General features: G+C 35.9%; 1 protein-coding gene across 4 annotated transcripts in view; it reads left to right on the top strand.

The window, feature by feature from the left end:
• Positions 1-19,641, top strand: part of ITGB8 (integrin subunit beta 8) — an 85,102-nt gene that overhangs the window by 16,758 nt on the left and 48,703 nt on the right. For 3 of the 4 annotated variants that reach the window (XM_046020785.1, XM_046020784.1, XM_046020786.1), the window contains exons 2-3: positions 12,045-12,130; positions 18,157-18,328. The exons of the other annotated variant lie outside the window; for it this stretch is intronic. In XM_046020785.1, the coding sequence (XP_045876741.1) occupies positions 12,045-12,130; positions 18,157-18,328 (258 nt within the window). The remainder of the gene's footprint in view (positions 1-12,044; positions 12,131-18,156; positions 18,329-19,641) is intronic. 4 annotated transcript variants of the gene reach the window in all.

The following is a 19,641-nucleotide window of genomic DNA, read 5'->3' as shown; positions in this document are numbered from 1 at the left end:
TAACTTATCTCTTATACTGTTACGCTGAAAAAATAAATAAAATGGGGAAAAAAAAAGAAATATAAAATAACTTATCTCTTGATCTGAATGGAAGTCATATAAATCAGATAAGTAGAGTGTAGGGATAAATGACTTTAGTTACTTACCCACGAACTAATCTGTATCTATAAGTCAAAGGATTTATGTGATGTGTTATTGGTTTACCTTTTAAAAACCACATAAAGTAATTTAATATTTTTGTATATACTATCAGGAAAGAAATAAATTTCCTCACTGTGCACTCATTGTCCTTTAAATAAAAAATACTCCATCTAAGTTAATTTACAAAGCAAATTTTAAATAAACTGTATTGATATAATTTACAATGACAAACTACATATCTCTAAAGTTCCAATCAGTGGGTTTTTTTTAAGATTTTATTTATTTATTTGACAGGCAGAGATTACAAGTAGGCAGAGAGGCAGGCAGAGAGAGAGAGGAGGAAGCAGGCTCCCTTCTGAGCAGAGAGCCCGAGGACCCTGGGATCATGACCCAAGCCTAAGGCAGAGGCTTTAACCCACTGAGCCACCCAGGCGCCCCCAATCAGTGGATTTTAACAGATGTATAGGCCTCTGGAACTACTGCTACAACCAGCATAAAGAACATCTCTACCCTTCAAAAAGCTTGCTTGTGCCTCTAAGCTGACAGTGTTAAAAACAGTGAATGATTCTGCATTACCAGGCAACCAGTGGGCAACTGGATGTACCTAATGTACAGGTTTGGGGTAGGAGAGACTTTTAAAATAAAACTTCCATATTATAAGTTGTATCTTAAGATATTTCCATAAACAAACAGAACTATGCAATGCTATAAAGCAAATATTCTCCACCAACCATGCTCTTTTAACTCAGACTCTGTATTTTTTTTTAAAGATTTTATCCATTTATTTGACAGATAGAGATCACAAGTAGGCAGAGAGGCAGGTAGAGAGAGAGAGAGGAGGAAACAGGCTTCCCACTGAGCAGAGAGCCTGATGTGGGACTCGATCCCAGGACCCTGGGATCATGACCTGAGCCGAAGCCAGACACTGAGCCACCCAGGTGCCCCTCAGACTCTGTATTTTAAAGTGTTTTGAGAGCACATCAGCCAGGAAGCAAAACCCCAGAAAAGTTAGATTATCAAGCCAAGGTCAGAGAATAGGCAGTTATGGACAAGAAAAAGTTGCCTGCTTCCCTGTTCCAGATTTGGCTTCCTGGACAGAACTGGAAATTCACAAATGGAAATAGCAATTGCAAACACCATTTCAAGTGCTTCTGCCTAATTAGCATGCAGCCCAGAGCTGTCCCCTGGCAAGAGGCTGGGGAAACACAGTTGTAAAAGGATAAGTTCTCTCTTGTGGCTGAAAAAGTGCCAACCAATCTAATTTAGGCACTCAGCACTCAATGAGATGTTCAGGCTGGAGCTTCAGTGTTAAAACTCAAAGTTTCCTTGTACATGGAATTAAAATGAATTTTGAAAAGGGCACTGTAGTATTTAGGGAGATCTTTGGTACTGAGGATAGAAAAAAATCCTGTTGGGGCAATCTAACATCCTCATCTCAAGAGTAGGACTGATAATAGGAAAAGTAATGACATACTACTTGTATGAAAGAATTATCTTGAGGCATGTGGGAATTATTATTGAGTCATTACTTAAGGACTAATAATAGTTTAATTGGCAAGAGTTTTAAATCATACTTTGGCATAATTGTCTTTATGTTATTCTCTATTCCATATAGGACATTATTCAAGAGAAAAGCCTCTATAATCAGAACTGGGTTCCAATTCGTTCTCTGTAATTACTAGCTACAGTTCTCCCATCTTTACAGATGGGCATGCTTTCTTCATAGGATTTTTCTAAATTTTCAATGAAATAATACATATAAAGTGCTCAGTAGAGGACCCAAAACTGAGTAATCACTTAATATTTTTTTATTTTCCCTAATTTATCCTATTGTATATATAGTTTTGCTTTTTGAAGTGGCAGAGGAAAATATAAATACCTTTCTGGTCTTTGAAATCTAATTGCAGGAAAGTTAAATGTAAAATGAACTAAAATTCACTTGGGTTCCTAAGTAATTTTTTTTACTTAGAACAAAATTCTTTATAATATCAAATGTTTCTTTGTTTTTCCAATCAAGTACACACCTGCAATGTGACTTCAGGTTTAAAAAAACGTAATGTAGAAAATGCATTGCTACTATCCTGGGGCATTTCTTTTACATCCTAGACTATGGCATTTGAGGTTTTGACGTGAATAGCCATGTAATTTCTTTTTTTTTAATGGGAGAAAGGAAATTCATACCTGCCAAGAATTGGAGAGGAAAATAGGAAGAGCCCCTGGAACTCTAGTATGTTAGATTAAAAACATTATTTAGAGGAACAGAGTGGGAAACCGGTGAATATTTTGGCTTTTATAAAAAGGGAGTGTGCCTCATAAACAGGACAGTTGGAATGTATGGAAAAGTTCCAGTTAAAACAAGACACAAAGCACATGACTAATATTGCTTTTCCAAGTTAGACAAATGCAGCTTAAACCAGAATTTGCCTCAGAGGGGCCTCTGGAGCCCTCCTTGAATCTTGAGATTTTGATTCTTATTGACGTTCTAATTCTGAAGAAGGAAGGCTATACTGGGAGATGCTGTGCTCTGACCCCATCTTTCTTCCCGAGTTTCTCTCACTTCCTCACAAATTTCCCCCAGATGAGTAAGTGTCAGAAGACAAACTGATATGCTCAGGTAAGGGAGCAACTGCAAAACTGAATTTTATCTTCAGGAATAATTCTTGCTATGCATGGTTGAAAAACCTGCTTGGTCCACCAAGAGAAATTTCACTGTGTAGAAAATCATATCAACTGCAAAGTCATTTTTGAAAGAAAACAAGTATTCTATGTACTCTTTTATCTCCTTCCCACATGTAAGAATATATGTCAAAATATATAACATAACATATCGTAAACATAAATATGTTCATATATTAAATCTAGAAACAGTCACAAATTTCAATCAGATTTCTGCAGTGTACCTGTCCTTCAAAACTTGTCAGGCCCAACTTCACGTGAAGAGATTCCTTCATCACTAACTCAGGTCATTCCCTTTCTCCTGACTTCCTATCTATCACCTTAGCATGGACTGCCTTGTTTATTTTTTTTTCTTTTGTTCTACACCACCAAACTAATGTGCATTTAGGGTAACCTTAGAACTCAGCTCGCCTGGGAAGTTTGAATTTATACCGCTATACCACGTACTTAATAGTGCCCTCTTTCAAATTAAAAAGTGTTCTGATGTAGAGCATAATTTATACAATCATCTATTGTATACTGCAATCAGATTTTTTTCAAAGCTAAATTAACTAAAGTGCGTGTAAATGAATCACAATGAAAGGTTGCGATGACCTCACCAGACCAGCCTTCTTGTGATGGCCCATTTCAACACAAATAAGTGTCATCAGTGGCTTCACAATGGTTCTTCTTGTAAATTCCATCATGAACTAGAGTTTTGCTTTATGCCATCCCAGCCCACTTTAAATTCTGACTCATGTTGGGATTGCCCCAAACAGGGCAGGGCAGACAGATGGAATGTGTAGCATTGCCTTAACATTTCTTAACCTGCCCAGCATTGAAAGTGGCTTTCCCCCTGCTTTTGTTCTCCAAAAATCTTTATAAAACCCTATTGAACTCACATGAATTTTATCTATGTAACAAGGGAAATTGAAACTTTTCCCTGAAACAAAGATTACACATAATAAAAACCTAATAAACCTGGTTAATGAGAAGAAGAGATTAGTGCTGTTTCATAACATTGGCATTATAAGGAAGTTGTGCTCAGTAAAAACTACTCAACCTTATAGGGGCAAAGAATATTTGCTGAATTGAAATTTGATTTAGATCTTGGCAAAGATCAAAAAACAAAACAGTAAGTGAATTTGGTGGTTTTGCATCTGATAATGGTAGCGTTAGGAAGTGCTATTTCAATTCAATATCATTCCTGTCACATATTCAGGGTTCTTTAGAAAGAAATTACCCTTGCTATAAAATAAATCAGCAGAACTGTACACTAGTAGAAGACCAAATGTAAAGAAATTCATCATTATATGTTGGGTTTTTTCTTTTTTTCACATTTGAAAACATCAAGATGAATTCATCTAGATATGAACTCAACCAGATATGAGTTCATCCAGTAAGCATAATTATATTATCTTTTATAATAAATTGGTTTTGGAAATGAAGATTTTTTTTAATGTAGATTATCAAGAGCTATAAAAACCTGAGACATTAGACTGCCAGGTCAACTTCAGCTTAGAATATCATGTATTCATCACACATTTACTGAGTGTATACCAGATGCTAGACTTTGATACTGGGGATAGAAAGAGAATATATGTAAGCACTTGTCCTCCAGGAACTGATGGTCTCATAGTCTTATTTTTCCAAGGAAAAACAAAATGGGTGTCTCTTCAGAGTGGCTGGTCTATGTCATGTAAAGTAATGTTAGGCTTAACATTTCTAAAAAACCATTTACATTAATACTGCTCAAGTCTTTCTTTCATTATCTTTCAAAACGCAGGTGCATTTTCCTCTTATATCAGAAATAGTTCTGAGTGGGGCACCTGGCTGGATCTGTTGGTAGAGCACAGGACTCTTGAACTTGGGGTTGTGAGTTTGAGCCCCACACTGGGTTTGGAGATTACTTTTTTAAAGAAGAAAAAGAAAAAAGGAGACAGTTCTGAGAGACAACCCAGAATGGAGGCAGCAACTCCATGGTGCTGTGAGGGGCCAGGACCTCTTTACCTTTGCCAATCTTAGCACTGGCTTCCATGCTTAGCCCTTCCATTCAGGGCTCAAGATGGTTGCTACTAAATTAGATATCCATTTATAGGGCTGGTGTGCCACCCCCACTTGCTCTGAGTTCTGGCTGTTAATGGCTCACAGCTGCCACATTCTCAGAAAAATGGCCTCCAACAAAGGGAGCCACATTGCTGAGCAATGTGCAGAGTTTAACCCACCCCAACACCCAGCCCTCTCTGTGCTGCCCTCGGTCAATGATTGACTGATGGGAGAGTATAAAAGCCAGACTTCCACTTTGCCCCAGAGTGAGACAACTTTGTGGTATCATTTGTGCTCCAAGTTCTGGGTAGATAATCAGGCAGGTTAAGACCAGAATTTGACTGCAACAGTATCTTTGCACCTTTTCTTTCCTGATCTTACCTTACTTCTCTTCTCAATAGATTTGTTGCCAAGAATCTCTATCTCAGGCTCTTCTTTTGGGGAGCTAGGACTTTTATTTATTTATTTATTTTACTTATAATGTCTTAATTTCCTCACCCTTTCTTCTAAGTCTCTATATAAATATTGAACATTATTGTACCACTGCCTTTTCCTCCGAATATACTTTAAGACTATCAAGCCTAAACACTAGAACAGCTAACAGAAAAGACAAAAAAGAAAGGACTCCAAGGAGTTTTTGGCCAAACATAAATATGGGTGTATGTTTTTTCAAGTGCAAGTAAGTGGCAAAACTATTTAGACAAAATGTTTTTTTCCCATAGAGATACTCATTTTCATTTCCATGGCCTGAATGCTTATTTGTTACAAGTTTGAAACAAACAATATAAAGGGAAAGACAATATAAAAGGAAAGAAAAATACTCTAGGTTGGGTGTTGCTGCTAGAGAGTAGTATTTTCTGTATGTATAATTTAGTAGCAAACCATAAATATTAAGGTGAATTTTTCAACTCATTCTTTATAAGCACAGTTGAAATATGCACTTGTTGCATAAAAATTATTTTAGCTATTTTAATTCTTGTAATAATATCTGCTTCTTTTCCATTTCAACAGTAACATGTTTCAAAACCTAAATGCTAAGTAAAACAACAAATGCAAAATGTTAATAAAAAATGTGTTTTTTAATGTTTATTATGTTTAAATGAAGTCCAAAGGGGGGGGGCAGAAGAAAAAGGAAAATATAAATAGTTGTACTATTATTTCCTTGCTCCCTCTGTTTTTGCAATATGCCCTCAGTCACTAGCTTCCTCATAATACATCTCTAGCTCTTCAGAACTTCCCTACTCTGATCTACCTTTTCCAAAGAGCTTACCATGCTTCTACTTTCCTCCCATGCCCCTTTATATAATCTATCTTAAAATTTAACTGACTTTGGTTTTGTTTCCTGTCCCTCATTTTATTCCCTCTCTATATATTTATAGGAGCCTTTAGAGAACAGCTCTCAATCAAAACTTGTAATAACTAGGTAACGGCAAGTGATTAAAACACTAATCTATTGCTTCATTTTTATTTTGACATCAAATGATAGCAAGCTAAATTTCTGTGCAAAAAAGAGCTTTCAGGAATCAGGTAATGTATTTTGAAGATATCTGTAACAATTACATGGCCACAACATACACATAGAATAAGGAATCTCCATTTATACCCTAAAACTTATTCTGTCTGTGCTCTATTTGCCTGGTTTTTGACTGCTATCAAAGTGAGCATGTATTCATTGTAACAGTGTTCACTTATATCTTTTTGTTAAGAAAATGGCTTTACATAATTATCCAAGTTTAATTTAATATGTATGGTAAATGCAATTAAGGAAATGATACTCTGAAAAAAAAATGCATTTCTCCATTCTTCATAAATCATTGTGTCTAGTCCTAACAGAATCCAGAATGATTGATTCTGAATATCAAGGACCACAATCTTTATCAGTTTTAATTGCTCCTTCTTCCAGATAAAACTTTGGGCATCCTTTAAATTTTCTTAAAATGTTGTGGTATAGACTTCAGAGCAGAAAAACATTAGGAATGTTTCCAAAAATTTCACTTTCTCTGACCACTTGACTTGTGGAAATATCCCAATCTAAATGTCGAATCTTAGGGGTTATTACGGGCTTTTTTAGTTTGCTTGTTTGTTTTTTGGTCCATTTTCTTTCTCTTCTTACTTCTATAGATTAAACATTCTCAAAATAATATGAATAAGTGATCATCTAAAACAAAGAATATCTAAATGACAGTCACAAATATGTAGTTTCCTGATTTTTGTGTTACTTTATCCTGTTGATGATAGATATTTATTATACTTTATGACAGACTGTTATAAAGGTCATTTTACATGCGTCAGAAACATTTAATTCTGGGAAATAATCAGAAAAATATTCAGATTAAGTCAAGGTACACTTTGAAAAATGGAAACAAAATGAACGTGTTGTAAGATTTTTGGTAATCAATTATAGTCATGCCAGAATTGTATTTGTAACAGATTGAACTGATGTGTATATATTTGAATAAATTGGCTTTTAAGAGTCATTTTTAAATAACCAAAATAAAAGTAGTAGCTTTTTATTTAATAGTTATTTTCATATTTAGCTATATTTTTAAAACTTTGTGTTTATGATCCAAGGGACTTTCATTTTAAATACAACTAATCCTATTTACAACAAATTTAGAGACACATAACAGCTCTCCCTTTTTTTGGAGCTAGATCTATACATACGATGTGTGTATATTTATGTGTGTACCTACATAAATTATTGTAATATTAATTATAAATAAGTTACAATAGTCCCTTTGCTGAGTGTCTGCCTTATCCTAACTACTATGCTTGGCATGCTTATGCTTGCTCATTTCAGCTCATATCTATACCTATATTTTAATATAGGTATAGTTTATTTATTTATATATTTATATTATATATTTATTTATATATTTAATATAGGTATAGTTAGCCCTATGTTACCTTGGAAGAAATGGAACCTCAGCCTAAGAACACATTGCCATTAAGTAACAGTGCTGTGGAAATTTGGAACTTTATTTCCAGTAACTATTTAGCAATGCTACCTCATCATTTCTGTTACCTGCAGTTGTAACAGGAGAAAAGTAAGAATCTCAGCCCATGCTCATAGATCAAGGAATAGAATTTTTCAGAATGTACACACTTATATAACATTAAATCCTTTACTAATTTGTCTTGATAGCATGTTTTTTTAATAACATGGGATTTGTAAGGCATTTAGGACTAAAGCAAATGAGAACAAAAGAGAGTTCTGAAGATATATGGTTTAAAATAGGATTCTGCTTCCATTGTCTTTCCTAATTTCCATTAAGATCCACAAAAAAGTATCCTTAATAAAAACACAATGCTAGAACATAAAGAATATAGTGCTTTGCCATATCACTGAACAGCTGGACAAGTAGCTACCACTCTCACAGAGTGGTACAAAGAAACACTTGGGCACCCCTTCTAATGGGGTGTCAGTGCTGAGGGCTGCTAGGAAAGCACCACTGGAAAGCAGCTTCCTATGATATTGGATCAGGGATGGGGCAGCCAATGAACAGAGTCAACCTAGAGGCTGATGACAAACTGCCCATGTCTGTAAACCACATTCATGCACTGATTAATGTGTGTTCAATATAAAGATTTCTATTTACACAGGATGATCTGACAGAGGGACAGATACACACACACACACACACACACACACACACATCCCTTTAGCACATATTAACTAATAGCCTCCATAGTAGCATGACCATTCAGTGTAGAGAACTGTTCTTATTGGTGTGATATGTGCACTTTAGGTATTTACTTAATGTGTGTTTAAAATTAAAAAAAAAAAAAAAAAACCACCACACCTTTAAGATTCTGCTTACCAAAGTGCATCTGGTTTGTCTTCTGTAAAGTCTAACCATGACACTCTCCAGCAGTAACATTTGACACTATTCCCATGGAGTTCAATTTATGGCCTTCCTCCAGTTCTGCAGAATCATAAGGTCTGCCTCCTCCATATCCATTTATGGGATCATTTTTCCTATAATTATGTAGACTGAGAAATGTCAACCCTGGAACCTGGGACATATTGACACGACCAAAATTTCTATCTCTCTTGGTCATCATTCTTAGGTGTCTGAAGTTTGAGAACAGAAGTTGGCAGTAGAACTTTTTAAAACAAACGGTCAGAAAGCAGACTATAAAGAAGGATTTTTGCTTGTAAACTCGTTATTTACCACTCATGTCTTGGAAGTAGGAGACTGACCTGACCTTGAATCTGGGTTAGCTTAGGACACAGTCAGACAACTATGAGAAACAAAGACCACAGTCATAGAAGCAGCAGCTTCCCTTCCAAGACAGTGCAATCTCAACTGCCAGTGCCAGCGTCCTACCTACGGAGTGAAAGAGTAAGTCAAGTCTGAACTGAAACAGACTTACTTCCACGTTCCAGTCAGGTCAAGTTTAAGAGTTGGTAAAGGCCAAGTTAGGTCTGCAAATGTGCTTGATTTCTTTCTGAGAACAAAACTAAAAAGGTCATTCTCTCTTCTAAATGTTTTAGAAATAATCGCCTTTTATAGTTTGGCAGGCTAAGCCAGATAGAAGGATTTTAGCTTACGAAGTCTTCATAGACAGGTGGCCATACTAGTAGTAAAAGCTGCCCAAAAAAAACAGTAGTTATTTTTTGTCCTTGGAAGTCTAGACCAGGTCTGGACAAATCAGTAAAGAAGTGTAGATCATGTTTATTAAAGTTGATATAAAGCCAAGGACAAAGGCTGCAAGGGGACACAGAGAGAGATAATAGAACAGCCATTAACAGTTAAGGAGAATTGGGGTAAAATGGAGGGGGAGACGAAGCATGAGAGACTGTGGACTCTGAGAAACAAACTGAGGGTTTTGGGGGAGAGTGGAGGGATGGGTGACCCTAATGGTGGTGGGCACATACTGCATGGAGCAGTGGGTGTGGTGCATAAACAATGAATCTTGGAACACTGAAAAAATAAAATTAAAAAAAAAAAACAACTTTTAAAAAAGAGAAGAGTTAAGGAGGGATGGTTTGGGCTTAACTTGTTGGTTGTCTGAGGATATACAGAGAAGGGTGCTCTCTACTACCCCAAGTAGTACCTTTCTGCTGTACTTACTCTACTGTAGTTCCTCTTTCTCTCTTCCCACTGCCAAAGCCCACCCCATGCTGCCTTTAGGTCACAGCTGTTTTAACTGTGTATTCTAGAACGTTGGAGTAAGTTGAAAGAGGAAAAAAAAAGGAAAACTGACTGGATGGGGACAGCAAGAGATTTTGTGGCCTTGATCCCCTTTCAAACTACCATGTCCCTGTGTGATTGTACACACACACACACACACACACACACACACACACACACGCACACACACAAACACACACAAACACACATAGTCCTCTTATGCATCTTTCATTACATTTTTTAAAAGATAAACAAAGATTAGAAGAAACCAAATGAAATGGCAAAGACATATACTAGATCTCATGGCCTCTAGGGATCATCCTTAAAACATACCCTCTTCCCACACCCCTGCCCTTCCTTCTAGTAAAAGGCGAAAGATTTATGCGATCTGAAGAGAAACCAGAGTTCTGCCCTTCCTTGTAAAGCAGTGAACCCCTGACTGTGAAGTCAAATGCTCTACCCCTGAGCTATACCCCCTGAACCCCTGACTGTGTTCCCATAGTGCCTTGTTGATATCTCTCTTGTGCTTCCCTTACTGTATTTTGTTGTTTGTTTATATAGTTATCTCCTCACCTGGACTGTGACCTACTTACAGCTAGAATGCTTGTTATTCACTGTATGCCTGTGAATGAAATGAATAGAACGCTTGATTTCCAGTGTCCTTGTGACATTTCATAGTAAAGGAGGGACTGTTGGAAGTATGTGATTATTCTACTAAAAACTCATGATAAAATAATTTATGACTCATTCTTACTGCATTTTATGTGTTTAAGTTCATAATGATGAGTCTCTTCATAATGATATAAGTAGTTAGTGACTAGAGATAAAGGTAAGTAGTTTCCAGGCACAGCTATGTTACTAAAATGTCCAGCTAAGTGTGGGAATGTATGGGAAAGTGAACTGGTCGTGATCTTAAAGTGATCTTAAATTGGGTAAACTAAAACAATTTATTCATTTTAACTACTTTATGTCTAAAATGTTGAACCATGCCATTATATTTGATTCTGGTACCCATGAAGTCAAAATAGTCAATATTAAGACAATCAGAATTCCTGAGTTAATTATTCTATATGTCATCATTTCTCAAGATATCAAGATCATTTTTCAGAAAGTTCATTCACTGTGACCCAACATGAATTGAAACGTTCAAATCGAAGTCTGTATATGACTATTTTCATAGGAAAAATTCTAGATCCACAAATGGCTTATTCGTTCAGATAATATGAAATACAATGAAGCTTTAGCACACTAAAAAATGTGGAGTGTCTTTTATTCTTGTAGTAGAATTCAAGCCAAACCCCAAACCTAACTAAAATCACATTTTCCTCACCCTCCTTTTCCCCAACCTTATAAAACCAAATAATAACTACTCAGGAAATATATCTGTTAATTGCAACGCAGTTAACCTTACCTCTTCCCAAAGAAATTTATATAAATTTATATAAATTTATATATATAAATATATATATATAAATTATTATATATTATATATAATATTATATTATATATATAATATATATATAATATATAATATATATATAATATAATAATATATATAATATATATATTATATATAAATTATATATATATAAATAAATATATATATATATATAAAAATATATATATATATAAATATAAATTTATATAAATTTCTTTGGGAAGAGGTAAGGTTAACTGCGTTGCAATTAACAGATATATTTCCTGAGTAGTTATTATTTGGTTTTATATGTATATGTATATATATATATGATTTTACTTATTTATTTGACAGACAGAGATCACAAATAGGCAGAGAGGCAGCCAGAGAGAGGAGGAAGCAGGCTCCCCACCGAGCAGAGAGCCAGATACGGGGCTCGATCCCAGGACCCTGAGATCATGACCTGAGCCGAAGGCAGAGGCTTTAACCCACTGAGCCACCTAGGTGCCCCAGAAATTATATATTTTTTAATGTAGTTTACTTAAAACTATTGGTCAGCTTGCTTCAGTTTTCAAAATGCATTTTGGTCTAGAATTGTATGTACTTCCCAATATGAGAGTAACACCTCATTTTGTCCTCCATTACAGAAGACAATAGATGTGCATCTTCAAATGCAGTGTCCTGCACCAAGTGCCTTGCGCTGGGTCCGGAATGTGGATGGTGTGCTCAAGAGGTGCGCCATTTTCTTTCTTTCTTATTTTCCTCTTTCTTTTCCTTCTTTCCTTCCTTGCGTCCTCCCTCCTTTCTTTCCTTGTTTTCCTTTCCCTTCTCTTTTCTTGTCTTCTCTCTTTTTTGTTATTTTCTCTGTTCCTCATGGTTGACCTTCTCTGTAGGCATGATTTCACTGCCCTAGTATTTTATGCCTTGAAGGTGCATCAGGAAAAAGAAAGATACTGCTGAGCATCAGGAAAATTTTATTTGGTTTTATACTTGGAAATATCTGGCTTAATATAAAGTATAACCTTTTCATTAGGAAAATTATAGTAATTTTGAAATGAAGTGCAAACCATTTTATATTTTCCATCTGTTCTATAGAGAGAATTGGCAAACACAGAAAGTGACTTTTGATAGGTCAGTAGGCTTTGTATGAAATTCTTGCTGCAGCTTGGGGCAGTAGGCTATATATCCAAGTTGGATCATAGTCTTATACATGCTTATTAAAGAAAAGCAAGTTAGTTTATTGGTCTCTTTCATTTGTTTTTATTTGAAATACTTAGAGATAAGTTATTTACTCCATTTCATAACAATGTCCATCAATTTGCCAGTTACTTATGAAAAATGGGATTTTTTCCTTTGACATGTGACCCTATTCATGCAATACTGTGTACATTTAAATTCTTTGGAATGAAGAATAATTCAGAAGTTGTTTATTGTTCAAAATTAGTGTTTTTATATTCCAATAAGAGAAACATACCCCAATAACAAACTTCTTAGTAAAAAAATTACAATGCATTCCTTCTTTCTTGGCTGTGAAGTTGTTTTGTGAATTTTTTCTTCTGTTGATGACCTTTGGTCAGAACTACCTTATATAATAAGTTGTAATGAAGAAGCCATCTACTAATCTGGGGGTTCTTTTGTGAAATTATATAGGTAATTTTATATTTGTTTACATAGCTCTTTGTGAATTGGAACAAATAGATCTTTAATGGCCTTTTGCTTGACATGAAAAGAAATCTCTAGCTTTTGCTTCCTATGATTGTGCTCAAAAACTGCACCTACCATCATCTTTCCAACCTCTCCTGTTACTACTTGCTCTATGTAACTCCCAAGAGGAAAAAGAAAGCTGAAAAGTAGCAAAGGATGGTGGACATTACTTTCTTCTAAAGCAAGTCAGGAAAGTGGCAGAGGAGGAGTTCAGAAAATAGTGGCCATATCTGAAAGTAAGTGTCCCTCCTACTGACAAACCAAAGCCTTCTTGAATATACTCTAGGCTTTACCGGTGAGAAAATTTGAGCTGTCACTCAAAACTAGGCAGTGCTTCACCAGAACCCATAGAATCAAGCAATGTCAGAGAGAGGACAATTCCAGAGTTTCGAGTTTCTAGTCCCATCACCTCGGATGAGACAAATGACCAGATAGAATTCACTCTATTCTCTGAGCCTCCCTTTCCTCATCTCTCTAACCCTGAGTTTGGCATTTACTTCTAGGTCTTCTTGTCAAGAATGTTTCATGGCTTGCATTTCCCGACCCTAGGCCAATATTCCATTTTAGATTTTTACTAAGGAAGATCCTTAGAGCCATGAAGTTTACATCTACTTGGTGTGCTGCTGAGAATTTTGGTCAGTATAGTTTAGAGGGACTTAGGTGGTTAAGACAGCCAGTTGTTAGCCAGATATTAACATCCCAGCCATACATAATGCCCAGTTCCAGAGGGACTCCTTTATCTGATAACTGCCGCTGGCACAGAAAATCTGGAGAGGCACAGTTATAGACATAGCAAATGTCAGTCCTGCCACAAGGGGAAGGATTTTGAGTATTCAGAGAAACTGGTGGCCAAATGGAAGGAGGTAATCCAAGGGGAAATGCTGGGTGGCTGCCGAAGCAGAAGAGGCAAACCTGTGTCTGCTTTGGTCAAATGCTTCAGAAGAGGATCTCAGGAAACATTTGGAAATCTGTTGGCTGTTCATGTTGCAAAATAGTCTTCTAGGTAGTGCAGGTCTCCCCAAAGCTCAGCAGGACCTCCGGCGCAGCCCCAGGGCCCGCCAGTCCACAGTGCAGAGGCCAGAGGACTACCGGATCTCGGAACATGCACCCTCTTTCCAAGGTCTCTGTGCTCCTGGGCCCCCAGAGAAAACCCAGACTAAGTGAGCATATGCAGTAAATATTTATAATCAACCAGAAAACAAACACAAGAAACACCATCATAGGATGGAACACAAATGTCAAGGAAAAAGAAAATCTAATTCATGTATTAAAAAAGTAGGCTCTGAAATGAGATCACCTTGGATTCAAATCCCAAGGCCATCCGTTTCTAACTGTATAAATTTGGACATATTACTTTAACAACTCTGAACCTCAGTTTTCCCTCAGAAATAATTGTACCTCTGACACACTGTAGTGAGGATTAAATGAAACAGTATGTGAGAAGCATTTGACCCAGGCATTGCTTAAGAAATGGGAGTTGTTACTTTAAGAACTTAAGACTCCAGAGCAACTCATTCAGGTTTAGGAAACCAAGAGGACTGTACCACCTAAGGGTAAGCAACCAGTGTTAGGACTCAGCCACTAGCCACTTCATTAACAGAAGGAGCTGTCCACTCCTAGCAGGCTGACCTGACATCATTGAGAGGAAGAATAGAATGGTTAATTTTGAAAGCTTACCCACCACTAGGCACACATGCAACTGATGCCTTTTATTTCTTAACCAATGAGAGTGAAGGGACAGGGAAAGAATAGACATTTTTTCTCTGTTCATGATTAGAATAAATAAACAGTAACAAATTAAGCCTCGTTTGTACAATTTTCAAAACTGGTCAGAAGTAAAACATCACTAGAAAATTTAGACAGGGTATATTCAATACGCCTACATTCTTTTTTATAGCATGTTAATCTGCTATTCTGTACTTCTGGGTTTCTCTTTCTATGCTACATAAAAATAATTGGACAATAATTAGGATAGAAAGGAGCTTACCATTATTACCTAGTTTAATGCCTCAACCTCCCTTTTAACAAAAACAAAATCTTGATGAGTTTTGAAGGACCCTCTTTCTCTCCTGCCTGCCATGCCAGACATAGATTGTGATTACATAGCCAGAAGTTTAGAGGGCAGCCTTCTAAGAACGTAATTATACTGAAAGACAACACAAAGGGCATTCACTGTCAAAAGGATGATAGCGTTCTTCATTTCTGTGCAGATTACCATGTTTGGAAATCATAAAGACTCAGAAATGAGAAGAAAAAACTCTTTTTACTTCTCCCCAGATAATTGTCTTGAATGGATGAAAGTAACAACTGATGAAAAGCCATCTGGGGTAACTTCAACCTGGGCTTTTCATGTACAAATAGGCTTGAGATGCAGATAGTTGGAGTATGATTTTTGCTTATGTATTTCTTGCAGAAAAAATAAAACATAAGAATTAGAAGAAATTAACATGACACAAAACACCACAAATTAAAAGGGTGTGGTTTCAAATTCTTTTCTTTTATACAAAGTAGAAAGTAGGCCACAGTGGGTAGGGGCAGCATTCCATTCTTTATTTTGATGTCACGGTCTTTTCTTCCCTTCTCAAACCTAATTGTCAAACTGGCAGTGTTTTTCTAACTCAGTTTTTATAGTGGAGTAGAAACAGCCATTGCTGATTCAGACATTGCAAAATAATTGAGACTATTTTGCCTATTTCAGCAAAATGATTTGACATTTAAAGGTCAAACAGCATAGCGTGATGTATAGTTAGATTTGAATTAACCATATTCCCTTCTTTTCCATTTCTGTATACACAAATAAGAAAATGCCTAGCTGAAAAGGAAAATGGGAATTATTTGTACTTTATTTCCCTCTTGATTTGAAGTCTTGGGGTTTTTTACATCTGTAAAACGTGTGTGGCCCTTTGTCTGTGGCCCGCCATTTGAAGCAAGAACGAGCATTGAGGTTCTAAGCCTCGTGCACCCTCAAGATTCCTCAAACTCCAAGACAGGAGTGATTCCCCCCATCTAGTCTGGAGCTTTCTAAAGGAAAGTGATACCTTTGATAGCAGTCCATGCTACCTTTCTTTGAGGAATTCCAAACTTTTTATAAATTAAATCTTACACTGAGTACCTCCGAGTTTTATCAATAGATGAATAAATTTGGATACAATAAATTAAGGATTTGGACTTTTTAAACTTCAGGCTAAAAATCTAGGTGTCAATAGCACAGCAAATTGAATTTTTCTGTTCCCATGCAGTGGTTTACCAAATGACAGCTGGACATCTTAATTGAAAAGGATATATCCTCTTTTATCTTTTAATTATTTTTATATTTTAAGTGTGTTTCACACTCAATTCAGAATCAGTACTATAAGGGGCCACAGAGTAAAAAATTTTAAGTTTTGTGGGCCACATACTGTTTCTCTTGCATGTTCTTTTTTATTGCTTTATAGCATTTTTTAAATGTAGAAAACATTTTCTGGCACTCAATCAATATAAAACAGGCCACGGATTGTTTTTTTTGTCCCACAGTCCCTAGTTTTCCAAACCTGCTCTAAATTAAGAGAGGAATTAAATTAAAATCTTTGTATGAATGTTTTTTATTGCCTACCACCATCCCATCTAATACTCACCATTGCAACGGATGCTCCTATTCATAATTAGTGATCTAATAGTCAACTAATATTGAACTTGATATAATCTCCTTCTTCCATAACCTTATGAAATTCTGTGCTTCCCCTAAGTTTAACGCCCATAAAATCATTATGATTTTATTTTAATGGCTGAATTCACCAAGGGTCTGTTAACTCTTTGATGACAGGAAGAGAGTCTGTCTTATTCCATTTGTATCCTCAGCACCTAACAAACTACTGTCCCTAAGTAAGTATTCAATCTGTATTCTTTGACTGAATGATTAGTTGGAAACCCAGTTCCCTGAATCAGCTAAACTAAAGGAGGAAAGACTGAATACCAGATCAGAATAGCCACTGCCAGGAAGATCACTAAGTAAATATCCAGCTATTGTGTACACAAATATTTCAAATAATTCAGGCCAACATTCTATACAAAAAAACATATTTTTATACTTTTTGATACATTTCCTGTTCTTAGGGGAAAACCTGAATGGTTACATGAAAAATAAAAATATCAAATTTTTCTCAGTCACAATAAATTGAATTTTAAGCTTGCTCCACTAATTCCAAGTTTATTATTCGGCTACTGAATGACAACCAACCAGTCCTGAATGGTAATAAAAGTTCTAGATTCAGTTACAAAATCAGAATTTTAGCTGCAACCTTGTATCTCTCAGCCTCATTATAAACATCTTCCTTGGTTTATTAAATTATTTCCAGGCTATTGTGTATCAAAGAAGTTGGGGATTTTATGGTCTAAGGAATATAGATCCAATTCATTTTTTAAATTTTTAGTATCTTATTAGGAATGTGATTCCTGAGGGCTTGCTTTATATTCCAAATATAATAGTATATAATAAACATATCAGCTGGGTTCTTTGAGAACTGAAGTTTACATTTGGAATGACTGAATGGCCTATTTTATTTTTTTAAGATTTATTTATTTGACAGAGAGAGATCACCAGTAAGCAGAGAGGCAGGCAGAGAGAGAGGAGGAAGCAAGCTCCCCGCTGAGCAGAGAGCCAGGACCCTGAGATCATGACCTGAGCTGAAGGCAGAGGCTTAACCCACTGAGCCACCCAGGTGCCCCTGAATGGCCTATACTGAATAAAATTTTTTGCAGCAGTCTTTCCCACATAAAATATTTAGAAAGAATTAAGTTGGTATAATTTTACAGTGATCAGTTAACAATATTTAAAGTCCTTGGTTTAAATCTCCTCTTTAATATTCATTTTCTTTTAAATAAAATTTAGGAATTAAAGCTTTATTTAAGAGAAATTTATTAGTTTTCTTATTGGAAACATGCAGCTATTTTGAATAGTTGCATAATCTATGCAGTATTAGAAGATGGCTTCTTTTCAATATTTGTTGTGTGGTTTTCTTTGATTGTAACTGAGATGATATGCACTAAAACATCAGTGATTTTCCTTCTTTTAAACAGGATTTCATTTCGGGTGGATCAAGGAGTGAGCGTTGTGATATTATTTCCAATTTAATAAGCAAAGGCTGCTCAATTGATTCAATAGAATACCCATCTGTGCATGTAATACCAAGTGAAAATGAAATTAATACCCAGGTGACACCAGGAGAAGTATTGATCCAGCTACGGCCAGGTTTGGTGATTTTCAAATAAATCTACAATGGTTCTGACTTGAAATTACATTTAGCTTTATTTGCTCGCATTTAATATTTTGTGGAGGGCAGTATTATTGTAATAGAAATAACAGTGGGCTCAGAATAAAGAAATCAGAAGTTTGCTCTTTTTTGTGCCTATAGCTAGCTATCTGTGTGGCCTCGGACACTCTCTGCAAACCTGACCACATTATATTATAATTACATGTTTCCAGACTTGATCAAATTGTAATGTAATTGTGTCCCTATTCCATTGCCAGCTCTGAAAGAAAGAGAACATGTTTTATTCCACTGTTTCTCCAAAGCCTCACAGAGTGCTGGCTTGTAGTAAGCACTCCATAAGTATTTGTTGACTTGATTAGTTGATTAATTAATTAGTAAGAGATATAAATTAAGCTAAGCCCTTAGAGCCTGTGTGATAAACTTTTAAACAGAAACTACAATTCATAATTATCATAATTAACTTGAGCTGCTTTGTGATGGTCCCTGAGATTAACACATCCTTCTCCTTCTATACTTCTCTTATTCTTGCCATTTTTTTTTTGAAGTTTATAACAAACTTTTAATGAAAGTTTATGAAAAGTCAGAAATGGTTATAAAGTTTAGTTTCCCCACCTGGCATCTACCATTAGCATTGACCCACTAGCTTTACCATGTCTGCCCATCTAATCCAACCCTCTGTCATCTATCAGTCTATCTTTTTTTTTCCATTTTATTTATTTTTTCAGCGTAACAATATTCATTGTTTTTGCACAACACCCAGTGCTCCATGCAAAACGTGCCCTCCCTATTACCCACCACCTGTTCCCCCAACCTTCCACCCCTGACCCTTCTGTATTCCACAGTTTGAAACAAATAGTAGGCCACTGGAAATTACTCATTTTCCTCTGGTTCTAGAGAATCTCAGTGTACAAACGACACATGGCAAGATAATTTCAGGTATACAGGTATGCATCAGTCAATTAGATGCACTTAGTTTTAAGCCATATGCAATTGCCTTCAAGTCTGCCATTATTTCATTCTGGGTGGTCTTGTCCTGTCATTAAATTTTTAAATAACCATTATTAACACATGGCCTCCCTATTCCAAAACTGAGCAATTTCTTACAGATTCTTAGATTACCAGAAAAACAAAGTCTATTTCTTTCTTGGCTCTAGACATATTCCCAGCTTCCAATTAAAACTATGTTCTTCACCATATAAAGCAGCCCAGTGTGGACACATATAAGCAACTGTTGGAAAGGTATACACAAAAATGAAAGAAATTAGATTGGTAAGATTATGCCACTACCTTC

Source organism: Meles meles, chromosome 10 (genome assembly GCF_922984935.1).
Source record: "Meles meles chromosome 10, mMelMel3.1 paternal haplotype, whole genome shotgun sequence".
NCBI lineage: Eukaryota > Metazoa > Chordata > Mammalia > Carnivora > Mustelidae > Meles > Meles meles.
This window is presented reverse-complemented; position numbering and strand designations above follow the sequence as displayed.